At 38.5% G+C, this 20,234-nt stretch overlaps 1 protein-coding gene across 3 annotated transcripts in view; it reads left to right on the top strand.

The window, feature by feature from the left end:
• Positions 1-20,234, top strand: part of VAV3 (vav guanine nucleotide exchange factor 3) — a 360,704-nt gene that overhangs the window by 330,454 nt on the left and 10,016 nt on the right. For all 3 annotated transcript variants that reach the window (XM_059137589.1, XM_059137591.1, XM_059137588.1), the window contains 3 exons: positions 35-151; positions 763-850; positions 7,018-7,147. In XM_059137589.1, the coding sequence (XP_058993572.1) occupies positions 35-151; positions 763-850; positions 7,018-7,147 (335 nt within the window). The remainder of the gene's footprint in view (positions 1-34; positions 152-762; positions 851-7,017; positions 7,148-20,234) is intronic.

Raw genomic sequence — 20,234 nt, 5'->3', positions numbered from 1 at the left:
TTACCCAGATTTTCTGTGTCATTCTTTCTTTCAGGTATGCTGGAGCAATGGAAAGATTGCAGGCAGAAACTGAACTTATTAATAGGGTAAATAGTACTTACCTTGTGAGGCACAGGACCAAAGAGTCAGGAGAATATGCAATTAGCATTAAGTAAGTAGGACAAGTACTTTTACAGAAATAGATTTCCTGTTTTCATAATTGCATAGACCATCTGACACATATAACACTGATGTTATAAACCAAGGTTCTAATTGCAGCACAAATAATGCATCTATCCAGACAGTTCATTAATACTTGAAAATATCTGTTAGAAAAACAGTATTAAGTGTTATAGGCTGCTAATTGGCATATTAGATTTCTTTCATAACATTATATTTTTGTGATTTGATGTGTGTGTTTCTCGTTAAGTCTAAAAATATTTATTACTAGATTTTGTCTTATTTGATTTTGTTTTTCTATATTCTCAAACTGAACTTGCTCAATAAATTGGGCGAAGTGATTGGTCACTCTGTTGAGTAGTTGACCAATCTAGTAAACAAACAAACCCCAAAAAACCACTTCTCACTTCAAATATTAGTTGTATCTTCAACCAATCTAGTAAATATATTTTGTTAATTAGCTGTCACCAGTGTATTGGCATAGGCATATATTTTGTCTTCAGAATTAATTCCTATAATTTTATTGGGGCATGCCCTCTGGTAATTATTGATTTCTACTGATTAAAAACACATTTATATTCATACGTTATTCATTGCCCACAGGTACAATAATGAAGCCAAGCACATCAAGATTTTAACAAGAGATGGCTTTTTTCACATTGCAGAAAATAGAAAATTTAAAAGTTTAATGGTAAGCATTGATTAGTTCTTTTCAATCTGTGGTCCTTATTTTGCTCTTATTTCAGAGGTCAGTTTAATTCGATCACTTCTTAGAAATTTTGTGCGCTGAAAAGTTGTTTATAAGAGACCCCTGTAATTTTGCCGCAGAATCCTGATAATTCTAAGAATTCCAATTGAGTTTTATATTGTCCTACTCACTTTTTTCACTGTAAATTCAGTTTGCAAGTTTTAGATAACATTTCAGAGTCCACATGATTTATAATTCTTAGAACAATGGACAAATTCAGTCAACTTCCAGTGATTTGTGTTTCACCTTGTGTTTGAGTCACAGGGCACATCTTTCACATGCATTTCTCCTCTTCCTTCCTCTGCCTCTAACTGCTCATACAGACAGAGAAAGGCATTTTTTTTTAATTAACATATAATGTATTATTTGCTTCAGGGATACAGATATGTGAATCATTAGTCTTACACAATTCACAGCACTCACCAGTGCACATACTCTCCCCCATGTCCATCACCCAGACACCTTATCCCTCCCAAACTCCTCCCCTCCAGCAACCTTCAATTTGTTTCCTGAGATGGAGTCTCTTATGGTTTGTCTCCCTCCAGGGTCCCATCTTCTTTCATTTTTTCTCTCCCTTCCCCCACGACCCTCCCCCACCCTGCCCTGCCTCTCAAATTCCAGAAGAAGGTAATTTTAATAACAACAAAAAAATTGTGAATGGTAAAATACCTCTCACTAGGTTCATTCCATGCAAAATACAATATAATATCAAACAGAAAAACTTTTTGTATTTTCTTCTATTTTAAATAATCTGTGCTATAATTCTGTTTCATTATTTTGGACAGTTAAGTATTAACAGGGTAGCATTTTTACCAAACAGTCGATATTTCATAGGAATTTTATATTTAAATTTAAATAGTACATTCTTACCAAGTTGCTTCTAATGAACGAAGATTACTTTATTCCTACAATTTAAAAAATTAGCACTCAATAATTTTATTAGTGCATCATATTATGGATGTCATAAAAACAGGATCTATATGGCATTATATATATGCATTGCTGACAATAAAGAAAAAGTTAATGTTTCTTTAAAAGTGGCCTCAAGTCTGATTTTGAAGTTTGAGGGTTTCTTGAGGTAATGAAGAATTTGGACACAAGACACAAGATGCATTTGTAAGCTCACTTTAAGTATTTTGAGGAACATTGGGAAGGACCACTCATTGATTGAGCCATCAGTCAAATGATACGTATTGCATCCTCCGGAAAACATCTCAGAGCACTTTGCAGACGTTAAACATTAAAGTTAAAATGGAACATAAGAGAGCCTTACAAAATCGGCCAGCCTGAAAGCCTTATCTAAAAATCTAGAGCTGCTTTGAGACAGGGATTAGTGTTTTAAAGAAATGGAAGCATCTTGAGTTGAAAGAAAAGGCAGAAAACCTCTCTGGACCTAAATATCACATTCTCAATTCAAAAGTTAAGGATGGGCGGCAAGATCATATCCTGGAAAATAGGAGTCCTGCCCAATGAGTAACCAGGATCCAGGTGGCCTTCCTGCTGGAAGCGACTGAATGTTCTGTTGGAACACGCAGGCTGTGCACAGAGAGAACTGGACCTGAGGAGGTTTTTCCTGAAGTGAAAACCTAGGAGGCAGGTGGCAAGTGGATGCACAAATAATGAATGACAGCCCCAGCTGAGTCCTGATAAAAGCAGGCACAGGGGGGTCTCCACATCGCTGCAAGGCACAGCGGCTTGAGCTCTCACCAGCAGAACTTCCGTGGATGGTAATGAACCTGCTCTCCACGGTATTTCAGTTACTTTGAGACTTAAAAAAAAAAAAGTGCTGTAGGGCCCAAAGATGACTGCCAGCTTTGCTGACTTTGAAAGTAACAAAAGGAACTCCCATCCGAGGAGACAAGCAAAGAGGATGAAAGGAATAGTCGCTGGAAAGGGCCAATCAATTCAGCTTTGTGTCCCTTGGTTCAGCTCCAGAAAGTTCATCAGCAGCTGAGGTTAAGAAGTGAAAAGCCGGTAAATACTTCATGACCTGGATTAGTGGACATAGGTCTTCGCTTTCCTATCTACATACAAAACTGTGATTCTAGGATAAGCAGCAGACCCCCAGCGTCCTTAAATAATGTGTACTAGAGAGCAGCAAAAGTTCCTGCACTGCTATTCTGGAAAGGGAATTAAAAGTACTGTCATGGAGCTAAACAGGCTCCCCTTATATGGTATGTGTAAAATATCATAAATGCCACTGCTAGAGATGCAGGCATGTTGTTTTCCTACCATATCTGGAGGAAAGCATCTTATGTAAGGGAAGCACATAGCACAGTGGGTTAAAGGGAAGGGATTCAGAATTAATAGCATAACTACAATGAAACTAAAAAATACTAGCAAAAGGATGTAATTGTAAAAAGAAAGCTAAGCAGCTGAAAAACTGTGTCTTGCATAATTACTTTGACAGGTTTAGCAAATAACTGTAAAAACTGCTGAAGAGACCAAGGAACCATAGTCTGGAGCTGCCCCTCCTCTTTGTTTCTGTTTGTTGAACCAAGTTATATTGCATCCTTACCTTGTGGAATCATTACGCTTTTGCAGAACTCAAAGAGACTCTACTATTCTAAAGATGTTTTCAAATTTGTAAATCCGTCGGTAGCGAGAACTCACAGTAGTGCTGTCCTTAACACCTAAACTCAAAAATACCATGTGGGTACTTGATCAGAAAGAATGGCTCCTGTTCTAGCAAACAGGACGTTTGGAAGAGGAGAGAGGATTAACAGGCACCTTTGAGTTCACTCTGGCAATGCGTAAGGGCTTCTCCAAATCAGGATCACAGAACTTCAAGGAATTGCCTTTCATCATGTTGGTGTCAAATAACACAGTTTCCATTATAAGTATATAATGGTCTGTGCGTTTGAGTTGTTGCTTGAAAATGGTTCCATATCCTTCCATTATGGATGGTAAAGTTATATGCTTCTACCTATGAAACTTATTAGGGCCTGGAATTAAATTGTAATTTGGCAAGGATGTGAAATGGAAGCAAACTCCAGAACTTGTTCTAAATTAGCCAGTTTCTCAAAGAGAAGATTGACCCTAGGTGGTTATGACCTAAGCTTTTCCCTTTGGGTTTCAATAGCTTGGCTAATCAAAATCTTTGTTTTTCTTAGTCATTAAATTCAAATTCTAAATGAATTTCTATATCCAGATTACAAGGCATTAATTTTGTTCTAATTTTCATGTATGCCAGACAATCCATGTCCAAATGCTGTTTATAAATCATCTCCATTGCCTGTTTCCTTGGTAATTGGAATGACTGACTCTCACTCATTATTTTTCAGAGAGACTTGAATTGTTGACACTGCTGTGTCAGTGTGAGATAAGGAAAGCTTAGCGATTTCTTTTGTTTAGCGTCTTCTTATTTACTTGTAGTACCTGAAGGTCAATGACTGCTAAAGCAGGGGTGGATTAGACTAAAATACAGAAAGCATAAAGGCATAAATTGGAAAAGACCCATGGTGGCACAATTTAATTCTACCCAGTCAGAAAACATGTAGGAAGATTTACCCACATAAGTCTGTAAAAATGGAACTAAAATATCTTCTCTGCTTAGTGAAGTGATAAAAGAGTATTTGCAGCTTACCAAGCTGCATGACCCTAGGCCTTGGAAAAGTCATTTTTTCCTTCCATAAAATTTGGATATGGGAAGGTATGAAATGATCACCAAGTCCTTTTCAATATGGTAAGTCTGTGGATTCTTGCCGACTTCACATAAACTTTAATTCCTACTAATCCATAATATTATAATGCATAAAATTCATACTATTTATAACAAAATTACATTGAAGCTCCAAGTTATTGGCTTATAGTTACTTTCAGGTTTATTTTCATATTTTTGTTAAAGAACACATTTTACTTAGTTTAAATGATAAGACTAAAAGAACACTTTGGTAAACATTTGCATTAGCAACACAATGTATGTGTATGTACAGTTCTTGCAGAGACCTTACAAAATTTTGCCTTTTATTTTTTAAAAACCATTAAATAATATTAGTCTCTAGAATTTAATTCTAGACTTTGCAAACCATGTTAAAAATCACCATAATACAAATGCCACATTCTGATTATTGAAGCCATTTTGAGGATATAAGCTTCTTTCTGGCATTTTGATTCTTTTTCTTTACAAGTTGGTCAGATTCCAGATTCCTTTGCTTCATCAAAAACCACCATAATCTGGGCTCAAAAAAGAAATAATAGAAGAAACATAAATGATGATAGATAGATAGATAGATAGATAGGGATAGTTACAGGTGTGAAGTATGTAAAACCTTAGCATCTTAGTTCTAAGGTAACAAAGTTCTTGGTATATCATGGACATTTAGAAAATGCTCCTTTCCTTTTGCTTCCATTTTTTTGTATTTACATTTGCCAAGCAATACTTGCTAAGAGTAGGATATAGTTAAGAGCACAGACTTTGGAGACAGAAATCAGCTGTTCAACCTTGCACAAGTTGATTAACTTCTCTGAGACTTGACTATCAATGGGGATTAAACCTGTTTCTTATTTATTGTGTGGAGATGGTGCAAAGCCCTGTAAAAGTCCTGGCATAGGGGATTGTGGTGATAGTTATGATTATTCACACATGCCAGACACTCTATGCATTCTCGCTATAGTCTGTGCCCTGGTGCATTCTCCACATTTTACAGATGTGGGAGTTGAAGAATCTCCATTTGCCTTACCCAGTGCTTCAGCCAAATCAAGCTGCTTTGTGTTTATGAATGTGGCCTCTACCTTTATGTCTGTTCCTAGATGGATTGGTCTACTTATAGCAATCCTTTCCACCTTCCTAGCTTCTGCAGTTTTGCCTGTTATTCAGTTTAAGCCAAGCTACCTCTGTCATGAACCATTCCCTCATCCTCTCCATGGGGCTCACAAAAAGAATTGCTCTTTCTTGCCTTTGAGCGCCCATAACCTCTAACTTTCCTTCAAGAGTGAGCATTCCTAGAGAGTAGTAGCTTTATCTTCATAATCTTAATGACCCTGGAACACCCCACACAATGCATTCTATAACTCATCCAAGGTTAGCCATAAATAATGTAAATCATAAATAATAGAAATCATTGATGATTCTTTTTCGCTTCTTCTCAGTTGATTTGTTTTGGGAAACTTTGAACATAACCACTGAATGGAGGTACTGAGTTGATGACAGTGTGGTTTTTAGAAGAAATAAGTTACTTTTACCCTATTTGTTTTAAATGTTGATAGCAGCACCAATTAGGTTAAAAATGATATTGCTTTTTATTTTAGTTATTTCTAAGAAACATTATACCTGTAGTACTCATCTAATAATAATGTGCATTTTTCCATTATGAATTATTATTCATTTTTCTACTTAAAATAGAAGGATTCAGATTTGTGCAGAATCTACTGCACACATTCAGATTTGTGCAGACATCTTAAGAGAAATTTCTGAAATTTTAGTATGGAAGATGGTGGATGGTTATTCAACTAGGCTTGGGTATATTTAAGGCAAATTAGGTGTAAGGGAAAATGCAAAGTACTACCTTGTTGACCTCTCTAAGTAGCAGATGCTGTGCAGAGCCATGGAAGGGCACTAACACTTCACTGTAAGCCAGAAATAACATCAGGGGGCATTTGTGGTTTATCAGTTTTGGTTTACTGTGGAAAAGAACGTTGAGAATCAAGTTTGTTTTTCTGCTATGTTGAAAGACAATGCAGGAAATGAGAAATTGCTATATATTCAGCAAACAGCTGCTCCCTTTATGTTTGTTTAGAAAAGCAAGTATTTCATAAATAAGAACAATAATTACTGTTCTGCAATTAAAGTCTAGTATGGTTTCTTTTCATTGACCACATCTGACTGAAGACTAACAGGATGCTCTCTATCCATGAATAAGAGTAGGAGGTAACTCCCATTACCAATGGCCGGTCTGAGTAAAAGGACAATTACTAGTTAGTTAGGTGCTGCGTACATCCAGAAAGCAGGGAAGGATGATCGTTGACTTACCCCCCCATATACTTATGAAAAATGTGGCATTAAATCAGTCATCCTCCTCTTGTACATAGTTATGTGTTCAAGGAGTCCATGTGTTTGAGAATAAAAGGATCCTTATCAAAAATAATCTTTTAATTCTTTTATCCTGAAGGAACTTGTGGAGTACTACAAACATCATTCTCTTAAAGAAGGTTTCAGAACCTTGGATACCACCTTACAGTTTCCGTACAAGGAGCCCGAACATTCAGCTGGACAGAGGGGTAATAGAGCAGGCAACAGCTGTGAGTACTGCAATTCAGGATTGGATTGGAGGCACAAGAACATTAAACATCTTCATTCCAAATTTTGGAGTCTAACCAGTTAATACAGTGATCTGTTTAGCCAGGACTTTTTTGTGGAGCTAAGGAAAATCAGATGGACCCACAGGTTTATGAACGTGTCTAGACCATAGATAGTTCTCTGTGCCACATCAAAAGTCATGTTTGTGTTCAGAAAATCATCAGAAGTGTAAAGGATATGTCAATATGTAAGTTTCGTACTTTTGAGTGATTTGTATAATAGCCCAACTCCTTTTAACTCGTATGTGTTTGTGGTCATAGGACTGAGCTAAAGGTATCTAAGCAAGGCTGGTGTTCAGCTAGCCCATCTCACCTGGTATCCCAAATCTGCTTATGATCTTATTTCATTGGTTAGTTTCAGGATTTTGAAATGGCTAAGCATGTTTCTTCTGATGCCAGCATTTATAGGTAGACATCAGCCACTTTCTTGCAGAATGAGTGCTGTGCCACAGCTAATCACAAAAGCTTAGCACACCATCCAAAAGCATCTGATAGTTTGAGTGTGAGTTCAAGTCGAAACTTTTTTCTCATTACTATTTAATGTCACATAAGCTTCCCGGAGGTAGATACAGCATGTAAAGAGAACATTGTGAGGAAAAACGCTGTGAATAAAGTGTGAGTTCCTTTCCTTATGTTAATATCATTTTTGTTTTAAGTAAAATTCCTTTGGAGGAGAAATGAATACAACTTTATTACTTTTAGAATCCTTAGCCTAAGCAAAACAGGAATATCTAGGGGTATATGAAAAAAGAATTTGCACTGTGGAATATAAGTTTAACCTTTTTTTTTCCTCTGAAAGCAAAAACTGAAAGAGAAACAGGAAACATGCAGGGCTCTAACAACATCAGTAAAATTTCATACACTTATATATAAGTAAATATACAAGTACTTTTCACATCAACTGACAGATTTTTTTCTGTTTGAATCACTTAATAGCTATTCTCTTCACAAGGATCAGTAATAAATGACCAAGCTTGAGTAATGAACGTAGTCAGAATGCACTTCATTTTGAAGTTTTAAACACCTATTAAAATTTATCTTTCTGGGGGTGTCTGGGTAACTCAGTCAGTTATGTGGTCTCGGCTCAAGCCTTGATCTCAGGGTTGGGAGTTCAAGTCCCGCATTGCACTCCATGTTGGTCATGGAGCCAACTTAAAAAAAAAAAAAGTTTAGCCCAGTGTTACCCAATTATCTTAGATTCTCACATAAGCCATAATTTCCACTCATTTAAAAATGGAAGTTTTTCCTCAAAAAACAATTTTCCTACAAATATCTTTTTCATTCCTATGAATTTCTTAAGAGTCTCCCAAAGTTATGACCTTTTTCCCCAAATGAAAAGTATAAATTTCTACGGTCCTTTATTTTGCCTTCCTACCAGCAGGAAATGATAAAAGTTGCCAGGGAGGTCAGTTATACTAAAAATCCTGTTTGTTTGAGTTCACTTAGTTCTAGAAAGCCAAGGTGGGAGAGGTTGGCAATCAGGGAGAGCAGATGTCCCATATTAGTGGAAGGTCATTAGCCCTCATATTGCACTGTGTGGTTACTCCCAGCACTTTCTCTGTGCTTGGCACTTGTAGATGTTCAGAGGATGTTGTCCAACGATGAGCAGAGTTGCCTAATCTAAAATTTGTCTCTAATATTCAACAAAGTATTTAATGCCCAAACTTTATTAGCCACTAGGAACGGAGTTTCAGGCTTTTTGCCCTTTTTTTTTCTTTTCTTTTTCTTTTTCTTTTTTTTTTTTTTTTAAGCACAAAGAGCATAAGCAACAGAATGATTTTGAACATGAATGTGAGCTACAGGGAATTTTTCAACAAATAGAGTCATGCAGTCCAATATTCCCCGCCCAGTCTTTTTAAGAGACTCTGGTGAGCCTACCACAGAACGCTTTTAAAATCAAGAAGTAAACACAAATCATTCATTTAAAATTAATCTTTGTCAGAGTTTGGTTTTGTTGATCAATTATTCATTTACTCATTCCTTCAGCAGATATGCATTAAACACCTAACACGGACAGGGCACTCACTGTTCTAGGTACTGGGCTATAGCAGTTGAGAAGACAAGTTCCTGCCCTTATGGAGCTTATATTAGATTTTCTTTCTTTTTGTTTTTGTTTTTGTTTGTTTGTTTTAAAGATTTTTTTATTTATTTGCTAGAGATAGAGTACACACAGCAGGCAGAGAGGCAGGCAGAGGCAGCAAGAGAAGCACGCTCCCTGCTGAGCAAGGAGCCCAATGTGGGACTCCATCCCAGAACCTTGGGATCATGACGTGAGCCGAAGGCAGCGGCTTAACCAACTGAGCCACCCAGGCATCCCTGGAGCTTATATTTGAATGGGATACTCAGCAAGTGTGAGATGGGAATTTGCTTTTTTATATAGGGTGATTGTGGAAGACCTCCCTTATAAAGCAACCAGAAAGAAACGAGGGAGTAAGTTAGTCTGTCAGTCAGCAATAATTGCACGATGGTCTGGACTCCAGGATTACTCAGTCATTACCATGCAGCACGATTATAATCTTAGATCAAATTTAGAATACTATCCCAGTGTTCCCTTTATTTTATACCGTTGTGTAAAATAACACTCAGGTGGTTCTCCCGGTTAAATGAGGAGCTCTAAGCCTTTGGCACAGTGCTGGTCCATGGTAAACACTCAGTAAATATCAGCTACCCCAATTCCACTGCTACCACCACCACTGGTATGTACCACTAACACAGCAAACATTTCCCTACATTTCTGGGTTGAATTACTAACTCTAACTCCTGGAAATTCACATCTTTGCTTTTATGATTTTTTAAAATAATACCTTAATTTATACCAAATCCTGATTGAGAGTTAACCCTTAATGAAAATACTGCTTCTATTTTTTGGCATATTGTGCTTCTCAGAAGTAGGAAGAAGGAATGCTGTGTGAGGATTGTGTGGGATGGCTTTGTAGTCCTGACCTCTGTTCATAGCTTGGGTGTGCTGGTAAATATTATTTTAAAATAACTTTTACCAAGAAATATTACCTTGAGTTATTGGATTGGATAGGACACTGACCTCTCCATTACTTCTCAAAGGCTTTGGAGGAAGCAGAGCAGGCAAGCTAATGTCTGTGTCCACCCTGTGTTCTGGGTAGAGGGTGAGATTGGAATTCCAACTCCTCAAACCTGCTAGTTTTGTTGTTTGTTTGTTTGCTTTGTTTTCTTGAATAGTATGATCACCTTGGGAAAGAAGTCCCAGGGCATTGTAGAAGGGGCTGCTTGCTTCTGTATTTGTCCAGGTTAGAATATTCTTGGGTATATTACTAACTGTTTTTTGAATTTGTAAAACATAAGGTAATGGCAGAACCATCTCCTGAAAATGCAAAAGAACATTCATAAAGATATTGGTTAGAATTAAACAGGAGTCTGGAGTATTGCAAGGAGTATGGCAAGGAGCTTATGTCAGTTCTGGGTTAGGATCCCATTGTAGGCAGTGCTCTTTCCCAGAGCTATGAGACTTTACTTTTGCCTTTGGAATGGCTTTTAAGTCTTGCCAAGAGAGAAGAACAAGAGAGAAAGGAAGAAAACACAGAATACTCAGACAGAGCAGTGAGCTATGGTGCTTCCCTAGAAACCACAGTCACTCCTCAGAATATGTTCTGCTCTGTCCTGCAGATCTGTATAAAAATCCCATTACTCGGGGCGCCTGGGTGGCTCAGTGGGTTAAGCCGCTGCCTTCGGCTCAGGTCATGATCTCAGGGTCCTGGGATCAAGTCCCGCATCGGGCTCTCTGCTCAGCAGGGAGTCTGCTTCCCTCTCTCTCTCTCTGCCTGCCTCTCCATCTACTTGTGATTTCTCTCTGTCAAATAAATACATAAAATCTTTAAAATGCAAACTATTTAAAAAATAAAAAAATTAAAAATTAAAAAAATTAAAAATCCCATTACTCTCCAAAAACTGCCACAGCGAATCTGCCATGGACTGCATGTACAGGTATACCTGTAGGGCTTATATATTTGAAGGGCGCCAAACTGACTTTTGCCTTTCTTGCTCTACAATGAGCACTCAATTATTTTCAGGTCTTCTACCGAGTAGTTGTCTGACCTTAGGCAAGTCACTTAGCCTGTCTGGGATTTGGCTTTCTCATCTGATGAATGACGAATGAGATTAGATATTTTATTATGTTCTTAAAAAAAATAGCACTCTAGGTTTCTCTGTGCATGAGGGAAGGAGGGAAGGTAGAATGTTAATAGACCATTACACTAGGAAAAGTTGCATGATTAGCAATTTCTGACCCATAAGCAGACTTGAAACATTTTTGCAAGTTCTTATTTATGGAGAATTAGTTGGACCATAGAGTAGAGTTGGCTAATTAGAAAAAAAATTGGTTATTACTATAGTTACATAATCTTGAAGTATCATCTCACCAGAACTTAATAATAACAAAAGGAAAAATAGAAATCTTAATCGAGTTATTAAAGTTAACATCACTAGTAATAGAACAAGTAGATCACGTGTACCTCATAATGTGATGCTATAAGAAGGACATAGTGCCACTTTGGTGGGACTCTTGCCCCCACGAGGCATAATTTGAAGCTAATCATGAAGAAACATCAGCCAGACCCAATTTGAAGGACATTCTACGAAATAATTGGCCTATGTGCTCCAAAAAGGTCAATGTCATGAAAGACAAAGACTGAGGAATTGTATCAGATTAAAACAGAGACTGCAGAGACATGATAAGTACATGCAACGTGTCCTAGATTGAATCCTGGGCCTGAAATTTTTATATATTCATTTATGTATGTAGGTATGTATGTTAAAGTACATACATGAGACAGTGAACAAATTTTGACTTTTCTAGATTAATAGTATTAATTTTTTGCTGATAATTGTACTGTGTTTCTATACAAGAAGACACTGTCTTTAGTTTTAAAGAAAATGCATGCTGAAGTAGTTAGAGGTAAAAGGCATTACGTCTGCAGTGTATTTAAAATGGTTCAGGAAAGATAACAGATGAATAAAGCCAACATGGTAAACGTTAGCATTTGAGGAGGTTGAGGTGGAAAGTATATGGGAATTCTTTGTATTATTCTTGCTATTTTAAGAATGAATCATTTTGGAAGTAAAATGTTCAAATTTGGAGATAATCCCATTATATGTATGAGTCCAACAGGATTGAAAGAGAAATGGCAGCATCCTGTTTCCTTCCCCTGCTACCGGTGCAGGGGACGCTGGGTGCACTGAATTGGACGTATGTAGTATTGAGTACTGGGTCGGTCCTATTTGAAACCATCTGTTCCTTATCGATGGCCTCACTTTATTTGCTTATTCATTTATTCATTCTTCTATTCAACAAATATTTATATAGCACTTGCCATGTGCCAGGCCCTGTGCCAAATGCTAGAGTTAAAACAGTGAATAGGATGGACAATTTGGTGGACAAGGACAAATAGAAAACAACTTCACAAATAAATCACGAGTTTTGACAAGTCTTGTGAAGCCGAAGCACAGCATAAGGGTAGGACAAGAGAGCCTACCTTACATGGAGTGTCAGAGAAGGACAGTTAGAAGGGACACGTAGGTGAAACATAAAGGGTCTGTGTGGGTTGGCAGGGTAGTGGAGTGAGGTAGTGGAGAGTAGGGAAAATCCACAGTGCAGAGGTAGCTTGTGTGAAGGCCCTTAATCAGCAAGTAACTCTGTATGTTGAAGGACTTGGGAGGTCAGCGTGTTTGGAGCATAGTAAATGCATTCTAATATATACATTCTAATATATACAATGTATTAAGCTTTATAAGCAGAAAATGATACGAACTGGTTTACGTTGTTTTAAAAGATCACTATCTACTCCATGATAGGGGCTCAGAGGGAGGCATGGCCAGAACAGAGATGAGTTAGGAAGTCATTGCAGAAGTCCAAGGGAGGAATGATGCTGGTTTGAACAAGAGCGCAAAGTGGAGAAGGACCATGGTGGATTTCGAGATCTTCTGGAATTTGAATTAATTGCATAAGGGAATCAAGGTAGCAGCAGTACAGGGAAGATACACAAGTACTTGCCTCGGATGACTAGTAAATGGTGAAGCCATTGACCAGGAAACAGAAGAGCTATTAACAGGTATTGAGGAAAAGAGGGATACATTCAGTTCAGTTTTGCCCAAAAGTTTTAGTACCTGTGTATCCTCAATATTTCAGTAGGCAGTTGGCACCAAAAAGAGTGGTCTGGGATGAAGATAAAAGTTTTATGAATAATCAGCACCTCTGTTTCATAGTTTACACAGAACATGTAATATTCTTTTTATATAGGTTCAGTGATTTCTTCTGTTGTCATGTTCCTTCAGGGCTTAGGAACCCGACCCCTTTGCTCCTCAGTTCTCACATTACCCTTTGCACAGTGCCTTTTCAGGAAGCATGTGTTCAGAAAAGGCTAAATAAATGAAGTCAGAAAATAAGGCCCATGGGAGACATAGCAGGTATTAAAATAGCATGTGTAGTTGGTATTTGAAAAATCATGGAAAAATGGGGCAGTTTGAAAATAAAATATAGATCAGTATGTTCCTTTTGGTGTGTTGACAAATACTATAGCAATTCTTCAAAAATCAACAAAGGTCGCATTTTGTCACTGGGACCACACAAATGACCTTGTAGGACATAAAGCCGGAGCCTAGGCAGCTTCACACCAGTGTGGCCCCTTTCCTTCCACACATGGATCTCCATTATTCTCCTAACCATCTAACAAGGTTCATGAACTTCATTTTAGCCAGGGTGTTAGGAACTTGGAGAATGTGTATAATTTGTGTTTGTTTAACTCAGTAGAGCATAATAGAGCTTTCATGTTTCTGATAATTCCTGAAACAGCCTGACAGTGCCTTAACCACTGTTTATTAGTTTAGCCACGGTGTAATAGGGGATGATATTTCTTATCTCAACCATCCACTTCATTTAGTTTTTTACCTTCTCGCCCTTGTAATTCAACAACCCCATTCTCACCTACCCTTATTTTCCGATCCCCTTATCTTATGCTCAGGTTTTGGTCATTTTTTCCTTGATCACTTGGCATTTGGGTATGACTCCATTTTATTCTGATAATGTAACTGTTTGTTTTAACCCCATTGTAATATTTTCTTTGGGCTGCCATAAAAATGACCGCAAACTGGGTGGCTTAGAATAACAGAATTTTGCTCTCTCACAGTTCTGGAAGCTAGAAGTTGTAAATCAAAGTGTTGGCAGGATCGGTGTGTACTAGAGGCTCTGAGGGAGAATCTATTCCATGCCTTTTTTATAGTTCCTGGGCGGCTGTTGGCAGTCTCTGCCATCCTGAGGCTTATAGAGACATGATTCCAATCTCTGCCTTGTCTTCAACTGTCTTCAGCTCCTCTGTGTGTCATATCTCTTTCCACTATCTTAAAAAGACACTGTCATTACATTCAGAGCCCACCTTAGTGCAGTTAGAAACCCTCCCCACAAACATGGGATGACCTCATCTCTCATCTTGAGATCCTTAATTTAATCTGCAAAGACCTACTTTCCAAAGAAGATCATATTCACAGGTTCTTGGAGGACATTTCTTTTGGAATAGGTTAGGAGGTACACCGTTCAACCCATTACAAGCTTGTATCAGTTTAAAGTTCTCTAAATTTTTCCATCCTTATTTTGTTTGTTTATAACTGATGGTTTATAAATTATTTATAAATTAGAGTGGTAAGAGGACTTACATTTTTAGGGTAGACAGGTAGTCAGTCAATGGATGGGAGTTAGAAGGAAACCATTACCTTAATGCAATGAAGTGTTTTAAATGGATTGTAACTTTCCTGCAGTAAAATGCACTGTCTTCCTAAGAGAAAGCACTTCTAAGCCAATGAGAGTTTCCAAGACATATGTCTGAAACTTCATATAAAATATTTGGTACGTAAGAGCCCAATAATTCTGTCTGATATTTAATAGTTTGATGATTAATGGCACACTGTGTTTTTCAGGCCCCTTTTACGTACATTAATGTTTCCAGCAGTTCTGTGAACCGTAGCTCCACAAGAAGTGCCACGGAAGGTTTCCTTTGTCACACAGATGCACTGCAAGTGCTGCTCATGTGACAAGGGAAATGACAGTTTCCGTAGGGTTTCCTGAGTTTACCTCAGTGTGCAATGCTGGCTCATGAGCTTTAATGTCTGCTTGATGAGCGTTGAAAGAAGTGGTGTTTGTGAGGTACTTAGAAGCACGTCTGGCACATGGGCAGTGCTCTGCATCTCAGCTCTTCCTGTTCCTGCTGCTCCTGCCACCACTTCCAGGACTGTCCTCCAGCACGAAATGTTACACGAGCCTCACTGGACCCCTTTTAACGTTTCTATAAAGCCCTTCTCCTTGGGACTTCGGTCCCCCACTTCCATATCCTGGGCTTCAGCTACATTCTCTCAGTATACGCACTCTTCTATGGGCTAAGGCGGTTGTAACACATTGCTGACACTTTTATATTCTTTTTCCTCAGCGTATCTATGATGCCCGTAGAATTTACTGTTCTAGGGCGACTGATCAACTACAGCTGGGCATCTTCATTATCAGGTCATGCTGGGCTCCCCGCTTTTATTTACTTACTTCAAGAGCTCTACTAGCTACTCTAAGACACTTTTATCCTGGACCTGATAGCTTCAAAAATTAGCAGCCAGTACTCGGGATCCCTTCAGAAATAGAGCTTACAGATGGAAATTCTACAGATACAGATAACTTCATTCAAAGCCTTCTTTTTTAGTATTTAAAAGCTCAAAAAGCAGCCATACATTTTAATATTTTTCATCTTTTATACTGTCCTTTCCCATAGACCTTATGTTCTAAATTAAAAACTGGTCTTGATCACTGTGTATACTTTTCCCTGACTGACTGTGGTACCCTTGTATGGCAGCCCTGAGCTAAGGCTTTTCTAGTCTCTCTTAACCAATGAAACACACAGAAGTTTATCTAAATTGAGAATTCCTTTTTCCCTTCCTACTATCTGGACAAGGTTCCTGGCTTTGAGAGACAATGCCGAGAGCTCTCTTCTTCTGGTACCTACCACTGATACCAGCTTCCCCCACTGGATTCCAAGTCTGTGGAAGGGAGCAGGTCTTAATTCTGCAACTTGCTTCTCTCCAACAGCTTGTGAAACTGAGTACAGAACTGTCTTGGTTTTCCTTTCATCCATTCCTTTATGCATTCAACATTTTTGAGCATCTACTTGCACTACGTATTCTCTCTCTCATACCCATGAAGTGTGACCTGCAGTTTAGCTTAATGTCTGAACAATTGAGAGGGATGCAGGGGGGATTCTTGTTCCAAGCACCTTGGTGCCTCACCTCTCTAGACTTGTTCAAATGGGCACCTTTTATGATACTCCTGAGAGGTCATCCTCAGGTTTTGCTTGAACAGTCAGGTGACTTCATGTCTAATGCAGTACAAAGCACTCAATTTATTTTTTGAACAAAATGAAAAGTTTTTTCTTATATTGATCTAGAAACGTACTGTACCTACATATAATAGTTCATCTCCTAAGGGCTACTCAAAGTAAATATACGATATATTCTCTCTACCATGATAACCTTTGTTCTGGTGTGCTTTTTCCCTTCTTCTCCACCGTGTTTCTATCTTTGTCTTTCCTATAAACTACCTCAGATTATTCAGTCCCCCCTCATATGCATGGTGGGCCACCTCGGTCGCCATCATGGCCAACCTGCTAGAAATGCTCTCAAATTTGCCAGGATTGAGCATAAAGATTCTTGTATTGCCTGACGGGCTGGTTCAGTTTGCTCAGTCTTTCTATGCAAAGTTCAGTCTTGTCCAGTTCATTTCTCCCTCTTCCTTTTTTCTTTCTTCCTCATAGGGTATAGTTCTCCCTATTGGGATGAGTCCAGAAGCTTCTTTCCCTATCTGCTCTCACCAGTAGCCCCTCCATAGGTCGCTACACTCATTCATTCATTCAGCCAATCTTTTTTTTTTTCCTTTTAAGATTTTATTTATTCAGCCAATCTTTATTGAGAGCCTAATTCAGGGAAGGCATTGTTTGCATTGTTCAAATTGCTGGAGAATATACAGCAGTGAAAAAAAAAAAACCACAGTAAAACTTCTCTGCCTTTGTGGAACTTACACACTAGTAAGGAAGGCAGGTAATAGATAAAAAGAGGTCCTAAGTATATTAGAAGTTGGTGAGTGCTCTGGGAAAAAAATATAACAGTGATACTCAAGAGTGCCAGAGGCACATTAGTACTTTAAGTAGGGGAGTAGGGGGATGAGGAACAAAACTGGGGGCTCATTTTTCCTCCTTTTGGTAGCTGAGCAGAAAGCTGGTTCAACAGTTTAGAGTTGTCTCAACAGTAGGAGAGGCTGACACCACTGGCTCCAGAAGCTCCCCTTTCTAACAAACCACTTGTAGGACCCGTGTCTTGGTCTGTTCAGACCACTATAACATTACATGGACTGAGTGGCTTAAGGGCAACAGAAATGTATGGCTCACAGTTCTGGAATCTGGAAAGTCCGAGATCAAGGTGCCAGCAGATTCAGTGTCTGCTGAGAGGCTGCTTTCTGGTTCACAGAAGGTACCACCTGTCCTCACATGGTAGAAGGGGCTTAGAGAACCTGGGGAGATCTCTTTCATAAGAGCATTAATCTCATTCATGAAGGCTCCATCCTCATGACCCGAGCACCTCCCCAAAGCCCCACTACCTGGCATCACATTAGACATTAGGTTTCAACATATGAATTTGGGGATAGGATAGGGGCAACACAAACATTCAGTCTGTAACAGGGAATTTCTACTATTACAAACTTGCCTAATACTTGCCTAAAGTAGGCTGTCAGAATTTTGACTGTGGTATGTGCAGACCATCCATGCCCAACCTAAGCAATAGGACAGTGAGAGCTGAGGGTGCACTCTACTTACTTGTCTGCCTATGTGTCACCCCCACCCCACAATAAGCCCCATTTTCTCTCTGTACCACTTGGCACGAGTGGTCAATTTCCATGACTCTCTTAGGGAGCAATGATGTCATCCTCCTTGTGAAGGTGATGTTTGAGTCAAGAGTGAGAGAGGTAGTAGCCAGTGCAAAGGAAGGAACATGTAGGACCTGTCACTGTGGCCAGAGCAGAAGGACAAGTAAGGGAGGCCACGCCATGCAGGGCCTTTTAGGACTTTAACCTTTACTCTGGAAGAAATGAGAAGCCACTGGTGGATCTAAGTATAGGAAAGACATGATTTGAACTTTAAGTATTAACAGGATTATCCTGGCTTCTTTGTTGAAAAAAGACCGTGGAGAAGTGGGGGACAAGGTAGAAACAGGAAGACCAGTAAGGAGGTCCATGCAGCGCCCCAGCCAAGAGGTAGGCAGCTTGGAACAACTGCTGCCATGTGAGGGATGGATTTTGAATGTGATGCAACAGGAAATTCACATCAGGTGTGAAATAGAATAGCAAGAGAAGATTCAAGAATGTCTAAGGTTCTTGACCTGAGCAGGTGCAAGATTGGAGATTTTTTTGAGGAGGGGCTCAGATGGAGCCTAAAGTCTAGTCATAGCATTCTCAATCCAAAATGACTACTTTCATCTCTCTATCATTTCTGTATGTGTCTGTGTTTTCACAGACCTCTAAGCTCTTCTGAAGTCAGATGCTCTGTCTTGTTACATCTCCAGGATCACCTTAGCACAATACTTGGCACATCAGTGGATTTTTTTTTTTTTTAAATAAACGTCTGTCAGTTATTTTTAGAGTGAGATTTAGAATCAAGTTTGTGTCATGATAAACTAGATGTCTATAAATAATCTGAAATTCCTAGAAATGTCAAATGATTTGATTTTCCATAACAATAGAGAAGGCCTTCTATTCATTTTTTTCTTGTTAATGGCTTTATATGTTATATACCATGCAGTACTGAATACAAAGTAGCTCTTTGTTTTTTCCAGTGATTCTAGATGCAAGTCTTCCTTGTTATGCCTTTGAATTTCAGGTTAAAGGAGATTGGTCCATTTACCAGATGCCCGCATTCAATGAAATGAAGCCAATCTAAATTCTTTTTTTAAGGGACAATATATAAAATGTACAATAAACACTGAACATTTTTGGAAAATGAGGGAGCAAATTTTTGACATTATGTCTAAGACATGGCTAAGTTCTAAAATAAAACCAGGTTAAGACCACAAATTTAAATTAAACATTCATTAAATTCTCAGCATGTTCTCAACTTCTAGGCCATCTGTAGACAGTCTTGGTAAAAAGAGTCTACTGGATTGCTCATCAGAGTGTCCCACATAGGAACATCATTATCCTCAAGGCCACTGCTGGGCAGCAAATTCACAGGGATCACTGTATTGATGACATTACCATCGGCCCAACTGCCTGATATCTTGACTAACAGTTTCATGTTACATAAGCAAGTGTGAACACATGGTTGTTACAACCTAAATAGAAACATGTGGAATGTCTATCTCAGAGAATAATTAGCAAATGCTTAGGGTCATGTTCAGCTATACATGTAGTAGTAGTTCAGAACTACCTCATGATTTGATAACTAGTGCCATAAGGAAGAATACTGTTGGAACTTGCTCTCTATTGTGTATAAATTTCAAATATTATTGAAAATTGAGTAGATTTTCATTTGTTCATGAACATGGATAGCCTAATCCAGGCAGAGCTAAAACATTAGAACAATGTTTAGTTAGCCTTGACAACAGACGTACAGGCATCAAATACCCATTCACAAGTGCTTTTTTATTTTAGTGTGAACACTATGTCCCTCTTACTTGATACACGTCTGTGGCTCTGTTTTCTCAGTTAAGTCTCAGAACTGACTACTGTTCAGTAGTGTTTTGCCAGTTGATTATGGCTATGCTGATAGTTTCTGTTCCCAATTTATTAACAGGTAACTTCTGTTTCAGTTAAAGAGGTTGTATTTTAGGTTTTGTTTGCTTAACTTGGAAAAGTTGATAAATAATATTTGACTGTATTTGTCATAGTTCCTAATGAGAAATATTAAGTCAATAAACTATGAGTCATTCACATTCTCATACCCCATCCATGTTGTCCAGCTGAGTGCCAGGTATCATGTGAAAAATA

This window comes from Mustela lutreola, chromosome 10 (genome assembly GCF_030435805.1).
Source record: "Mustela lutreola isolate mMusLut2 chromosome 10, mMusLut2.pri, whole genome shotgun sequence".
Taxonomy (NCBI): domain Eukaryota; kingdom Metazoa; phylum Chordata; class Mammalia; order Carnivora; family Mustelidae; genus Mustela; species Mustela lutreola.
The sequence above is the reverse complement of the archived record's forward strand: the minus strand, read 5'-3'. Positions and strand labels throughout refer to the sequence as shown.